Source organism: Megalops cyprinoides, chromosome 5 (assembly GCF_013368585.1).
Source record: "Megalops cyprinoides isolate fMegCyp1 chromosome 5, fMegCyp1.pri, whole genome shotgun sequence".
NCBI lineage: Eukaryota > Metazoa > Chordata > Actinopteri > Elopiformes > Megalopidae > Megalops > Megalops cyprinoides.
The window spans coordinates 40,230,001-40,237,500 of NC_050587.1; the positions used below are offsets into that span (position 1 = coordinate 40,230,001).

At 47.5% G+C, this 7,500-nt stretch overlaps 1 protein-coding gene across 1 annotated transcript; it reads left to right on the plus strand.

The window, feature by feature from the left end:
• The first annotated feature begins 2,694 nt into the window (after window positions 1-2,694).
• On the plus strand, window positions 2,695-6,318 carry stc1l (stanniocalcin 1, like). The gene is made up of 4 exons (XM_036528896.1): window positions 2,695-2,809; window positions 4,200-4,342; window positions 5,602-5,813; window positions 6,027-6,318. Exons 1-4 carry the CDS (start codon window positions 2,695-2,697, stop codon window positions 6,316-6,318), a joined length of 762 nt encoding a protein of 253 aa, XP_036384789.1.
• Window positions 6,319-7,500: the final 1,182 nt, after the last annotated feature.

Consider the following 7,500-nt stretch of genomic DNA (forward strand, 5'->3'; position numbering starts at 1 on the left):
TGCTGCTGGAGAATTATTTTTAAAGACTGGCGTTTTGGCGGCAGGGTGGAAGTGGGGAGTTTAATATGAATGAGGGCTGGCTGTCCCGCATTGGGGGGAAAGGTGACTCGGCCACCAGGGCCGCGCCACTGAGCCAGCTGGGTTTGCAGCTGGGTGTCCACCGGCTCCAGTAAATAACCCAGGATCAGCCTTCGCAAACCTGTTTCTAAACCCAGCTGTCCTGTCTAAGAGCTGCACTTTGGGTCAGGGCTTAGGGGCAGCCTTGTCAGGAAGGCCTGGGATCGAGCGAACGCCTGACACCCTCTGAGAGCTCTGAGGGATCCACTGCTTTTGGAATGATGTCTCTGGCCCTCTCCTGCTGGAACACGCCTGCTGTGCAGGTCAGAGGTTCGAACACATCATGCGCCTGCACCACAGGGTGTCAGGTGAATGACACCTGCTGCAGGTGTTTAAACCACTCATTCAGGCCAATATTTTAACAGACCAGCGTTAATGCTCAGTCCACTGAACAGCGTTTGTGTTCTTGTTCCTTGCTAACTACAAATATTAGGCAGCAATAGGGAATCTTTCGTTCATAAAGCACTTATTCCCCTAATTTTAGAAACACATATGATTGTGATATAGAGCTCTGGAGAAAATACAGCTTGTTTTGACCACTCAGATCTGGACTGGGGACAACTCTGCACTGAGTGTTGGTGATCTTGGCTGTTCCAATTCAGTACTCAGAACTCACAGTGCTGTGCTGCAGTCGCTGGTTGAAAGAAATGTTTTGACTCACAGAAGCAGTGATTCCCCTGATAGAGCTGTGAAGAGACTCTGTTGCAGCTGGGCACAGAAGTCTTCAGTATTGTAATTTGCCCGAAAAAAAAAAAAAAAAACATTCCGTTTTAATTACTTTTTAATTACTCACAGAATCCGTCAGTCTGGGAGAAGGTCCTCAGCAGCTCATGCGCAGGCCTGGTTACCATGACGACTAGCCTGCCCTCCAGGATAAACCCATCCTGCTTCTGCTTGTCTTTTTTCCTGGGACAAAAGACAAAATTATGTAAGGAGTTCATGTACGTTGTTTTTATCATGATACAAGTTTTTAATTATATGCAACCCAAACCCAATTACATTTTTTTGCAAAACAAACGCGGGGAAGAATACATGTTTTACAGAAACATCGCTTGATTTAATTAAACTGCTGCTACTGCCAGCGCGGGGTAACACTCATCATCTGAAGCAGCATGTCTGCAGGTTACTTTAACTCCCTGCCCGACTTCCGGCCTGTTCCTAGGGCCAGGCGTGAGCTGCATTCTCTGTCCTGCTTTCAGAACCGCGTCCGCTGTTAACCATTCACCCGCCGTTTCCCACACAAATGCAGGTGACGCCGCGTGGCTAATTTGGAAAAAGGAATGGGTGAACGAACCTTTTCTTCCTCTTAGACCTAACAACTGAATCAGCTCTGGGTTAATGTACGGTTTTCCAAATAATTGTTTCCTGGAGAAAAAAAATCCCCAACAACTTTGACACGTTCAAGTATAGTTTAAGTTCTCAATGAGAGTCTATGCATGGACAGCACAAATACCCCATGGTGTTTCTTTCACTTATTTATTTACTTACTTGCTAATTTGTTGCTACCTCTGCTGAATTTCCTTCCACAATAGCATGTTCGTATTTTTCAAATGTTACGGCCTTGCCATCAAACCTTGTAGCGCACAACGCAAATAAATATGCACAGAGAAATAAAATAAATAAATAAAAACTGTATTGTTGTAAGCAAGTTTTATAGGGAAAACATAACCAAACGAGAAATCAGTTGCTGTAGGACATTAACAGGTTTGCTAAGCCTGCGCCATTTTTAACGGGCTTGCGCAGTTTGCAGGGTATGAAAACGCGCCGTGAGGGGGAAACTTACTGGGGCTTCATACAAATTCACACTTTCGTTACTGAGTTTTAAAAGTTCATATTGCAGCTGAACATTTTTTCAGTGAAAAAGGCTCATCAACTACATTATTAAAACATGAATTCATTTCTTTGTTTCTTTTATTTCTGTTTTCCAGCGAACACCATAAAATGGCATGTTTTAAGATAGAAAAGCAAGAAATATATTAACGTATTTTATTCACAGAATGTGTGCATGGCTATATTTGTTTCCTTACAATGACATTTAAATGTGAATGCGGGCTTTACATTTCTGACATAATTCAGTCATTGATTTCTGAGTCGCGGTTTGTAGAATAAACTGGGAGGAAAACACGTTTTAAATAAATAAATTACTGGTTGGAGAGTTTTCCTAGATTACCCTAATTGCCAACGTAAAGTATGTCGGTGAATGGAACAGATCACTACCGAAAAACATTAGCAAACGCGTAAAGATAATGGCTTAAGATAAGGAAAAGTTCCCGAAGTACACCTCATCGGAAAATCGATTAAAATGCTGTCATTGTCGCTCTGAATTGTCGGCATGCTGTAATTTGATTGGACAAACCCGCCGGCTCGTGATGTCCAGCACATTGTCACTGATACAGAATTCCTATATAAACAGGAACTTGCATGGACTGGAGTACAACACCCCACTACAACACAACCCAAACCGGGGCGAGATCAGCATCTGCGCGGTGCACCTACACAGCCGTACCTTTCAGAGCAAGCGGGAACCGCTGAGAGGCAGCTGCCGTCGCGTTTTTTGCAAAGATCTTTCCGTTGAAAATGCTGCAAAAGAGTGGACTTCTCCTTCTGCTGCTGGTGCTGGTCACTGCCGCGTACGAGCAGGACGAGAGCGAGTCTTCGCCCCGGAGAGCGCGCTTCTCCGCCAACAGCCCCTGTAAGTTTCGCCCTTCCACCTGCGCACGCCGCGTTCCCGCTGGTCTCCTGCTGCCAGCTGGACGTTTTCCTCACTTAAACTTAAAATGCACATGCACGATGCATAAGGTCAACAACAGTAAGAACTTGGTTCTGATTTTCAGCTGTTATTAATGCAGGTTTCATTTCAAATTATATCAATTTTAGAGTTCTCGTACTATTAACAAAAAAGCACCCAATTTTCCAGCAAATATCCTTCACGTTTCTGTAGAGTTGGTTGAAAACTGCGTGCTGTCTGCATACAAAAATATCCCCGCAGTTTGCATTCAGTTTTATTACAGATCTTGCTACTCCATGCTGAGTGATAGCCTACCTGTTCGTACAGTCCATCAGATACACTGCAGGAGAGGAACTCAGGGACCGGCGAGTGACGGATGTCGGCGTGTGAAGTCACGAGTTAGCGCGTAGTTCGAAAACATGTTCTTCAAAAGTAGGCAATTGTTCAGACAAGGAGCCATAACAGTGGAAGTGATTTCTGAAACGCTTTTTGAGTGATATTTTGCGTTTACCACTTACTTGGTATTTACTACAGAGTTCAGCTTCGTTATTTCGCGTGTACATGTACAGCGTTTATATCACTCACATCAGTTATAGTGGTATGCATTTGTGCGCTTTACAAACCACTTGTAATGAGACATTATCACGTGTGTGATCTGTTAGTAACCGTTGTTGGGATGCATGTCAAACCTTTGACATAACAGCTGTTCAAATTGTTCGGTTTTCCTTCCTGTTACGAACAAAACAGTGGATCAAACTGCAAAGTTTATGCCTTGTTTTGTCTAGCATCTCTTTGATAACTCTTTTCTTATCATTTTTGGAATTATAATTGGATTGTTTAATTAGCAAGTAATGTTTTCTTGTAAAAAGTCTTTTGCATTAAATTGTGATGGTACACGAAGGGGCGCGCCGTTTCAACTGCCATAAACGCAAGTGAAAATCAACAAACAGCAATCGTTAGCTTGCTGGACATTGCAGCGTGTTTTAACAGAATATTCTGTATCAGACAGTGGTTGACTAAACGTGTGTAACGAACTAACTTAAAGAAATCTGAGTGTCAGCAGCACGGGATGCGGCGCGGTCTTCAAACCCTGCGCGAGGCCCAAGGCACTGAGGCAATCTGCCGCGTGGAATCGGAACTGCAGCACTCATTATTATCAGGCTCGTTCTCACATTCCCTCGTGGTTTTATAGTGTCTTCATGAGGCCATATGGAAAGGATGCAATGTATCAATTACACTAATAGCAAATTAGTTATGATTTCAGATTTTGTGCGTATGCATCTGTTTTTGGCTCCTCTGCGAGGTTCTCGCTGCCTCCCCGCCCTGCAGTCACTCTCTCTCTCTCTCTCTGCAGCGGACGTCGCTCGGTGCTTGAACGGTGCCCTGCAGGTGGGTTGCAGCGCCTTCGCCTGTCTGGATAACTCCACCTGCGACACCGACGGCATGCACGATATCTGCAAGTCCTTCCTCCACGGCGCCGCCAAGTTCGACACACAGGTACGCGCGTACGCTGTCCACCCGCGGCGCAGCCAACTGCGAGCCAGCGAAACTAGAGCAGGAGTCCAGCTGCTGAGTCGAGGCGGAATTGTGTGCACAGCAAAGCGCTCGCTGTGACATGTCAGAACAGATAAGCCCAATGCGCCGAGTGTTGGCAGAAAGGGAAAAAATTCACCCTGCTTTTAATTACTGCATGTTGCTGGAGAAAACAAGTACTTAAAAAGTTCAGTGAGAGGAACGGCCCATTGCCTGTAGTGCGGTTTATTTAGCACTGTGTCAAGCCTGGTCTTGAATAATCCAAGAGCGTGCTGCTTCCACTAGAAATGCAATTCCATGCATTTATGACTCTCTGTCTGTGATGCATTGATCTAACACAAACATCACATATTTGAGAGTTTAGAGTTTTAACCCAGATATGGTGTGCTGCAGAAGGAGTAGTGTTCTAACCCAGAACGGTGTTCAGAAGGAGCAGTGTTCTAACCCAGAATGGTGTGTTCAGAAGGAGTAGTGTTCTAACCCAGAATGGTGTGTTCAGAAGGAGCAGTGTTCTAACCCAGAATGGTGTGTTCAGAAGGAGTAGTGTTCTAACCCAGAACGGTGTGTTCAGAAGGAGCAGTACATTTTACATTTATGTATTTAGCAGATGCTTTTTGCTCTCAGCTGAGACAGTTCTCAGATGAAAGCAAAGTCTGTTTGAGGACACAGTTCTAGCTAATTTATACAATTACAGGGTATAGGGCCACTAACAAGATCCAACTTCAAAACAGTGCAATGAGGGCCAGACTAAAGGCGGTAACAAAAAAACAGAAAACACAAAAAGCACAGCCATTTTTAACAGCACCGATCCAGATGAGGAGCTGAAAGCTGACAGCAGACAGGAGTTGGGAAGTGAGTGGTGGTGGGGGGGGGGGGATATTGTGTGATAGATCAGTCCTGGTAGAGTCTGAAGAGATGTGTCTGAAGGATTGGAGTGATGGAGCTGTCCGTAGCGGGACAGGGAGTTCGTTCCACCACTGGGGAGCGATGGAGGAGAAGCGTCGTTGCCTTGCAGAGCGAGAACCTCCCGCTCTGTCTGTGTGAGGAGCAAGACGTCCAGCTGCTGCTGAGCGTAGGGGCCGGGCAGGTGTGTAGGGCTGGATGAGGTCTTGGAGGTAGTGTTCGAATGCACAGATTGTGTGCTGCAGAATGAGCAGTGTTCTAACGCAGACTGACTCGCTGCAGAAGTAGCGGGCTCTGACCTGGGCGTCGTGTCTCCGCAGGGTAAGACCTTCGTGAAGGAGAGTCTGAAGTGCATCGCCACGGGCATCACCTCCAAGGTCTTCCTCACCATCCGCCGCTGCTCCACCTTCCAGAAGATGATCTCCGAGGTGCAGGAGGAGTGCTACAGCAAGCTGGACCTGTGCGCCGTGGCCCGCGCCAACCCCGACGCCATCGGAGAGGTGGCTCAGGTGCCCAGCCAGTTCCCCAACCGGTGAGACGTTGCGTCGACCGCTGCCCACTGCCCCCATCTCAAACACAGCATCTGCAGTCTCTGACCGCTTTCTGCATCTCACACACAGAGGTTCACTCACCTCCTATGACCCTTGACCTTTCATCTGTGGACCTCTGCATGGCGTGACCCTCGCCCCACTCACACACAGGCCTGTTCTCCGGTCTGATGCCATCTCTCTGTCGCCCCCTGCAGGTACTACAGCACACTGCTGCAGAGTCTGATGACCTGTGATGAGGACACGGTGTCGCAGGTGAGGGCGGGGCTGGTGTCCCACCTCGGCCCAGACATGGAGGTTCTGTTCCAGCTGCTGCAGAGCAAGCCCTGCCCCCTGCCTTCTGGAGGCTCCGCCCCCGCCGGGGTGGGCGGTAACGGTGCCTGGCGCTGGCCAATGGGACCGCCCATGTTCAAGATCCAGCCCAACCTGCGCACCAGAGACCCTACCCACCTGTTCGCCAGGAAGCGGTCCGCGGGGGAACGGCCCTAAGCCACCCCCACAGGCAGAGTCTGGCACGCGGTGGTTTCACCCCTCCCACCCCACCCCCGCCCCAACCCCACCCACGCCCCAACCCCACCCTCTCCGTGTGTGAGGACATGATCTTACATTCTGGCTTTGAAAAACAATGACTTTGAGTAAAAACAGCATGTGGTCAAGATCACTGTGTTGAAGACTCCCCAGCTGAGGGTCTCCCCCACCCTGATAATCAGACCATATGCTGTTTTTACTGAAGGCACATTTAAATTGTATCACGTTTAAAATATTGTTGCCCCGTACAAGACATATTTATTTAATTTAATAAGTTTTCCCAAAACCTAGAGTGCTCATGTGGGACTGACTGCAAAATGTTTATCTTTTGCTAATTTCTGCAAAGACCAAAGTTTCAGTGCAATGCGTAGAGTCGAGGGGGAGTGATTGTTGTCCTGGAGCAGAGTGAGAATTCTCCTGAGATGGAGGTGAGGGTTCACTGTGCAGTCCTAACTCCTGTGAACCCAAACAGCGGTGGCTAAGCACGCTGCTCCAGCAGTAAGAATCATCCCTCTGTCCTGGGCTCCTGCTGGGATCTAAAGCTTAATCACCTCGATCAATCACTGCAAAGACATTAAACAAATTCAGCAGACTCACAGAGAAGACACTAGCTTCCCTGCTGTGCTGAGCTCTATTGTATAAGGGTAGCAGAGCAGGACAGGGGCCATTCGCTAGCCTTGTCGCTATGTCATTAATATTTATTTTCCTAAAAAATATGTATTTTAATTTAAATTTGTTATGTTATGAAGTTGCAGTGATTGTGGCTATAAGCATGGCTGTCATGGCCCTGATGCTGATCCCGGGTCAGTCCGCACCTGCTGAGACCTCCTGTCTTTCAGAAAGCCGCTGAACTGGGATCAGTGTTGTGCCTCTATGCTGGACATGGAAGGCATAGTGAGGTTTCACCACCAGGGCCAAATTTAGGCCACGTTACAGGTGTTTGGAACCTGTGTAAAAGGTTAAGAGGATGTGTTTGTCATGGGTGTTCGTTAACTCTGAGTGCTTCATACCAGTTCACACCACTGCCTGTGATCTCCTGACATGGCGCTCTGTAAGTGCCTCTGTAGACCTCTGCAGCTGCTGCTAAGCAGCGACTCACCCCTGTTCCTGCATTCAGGCATCTGTAAGGTGTGATTCCTGGTC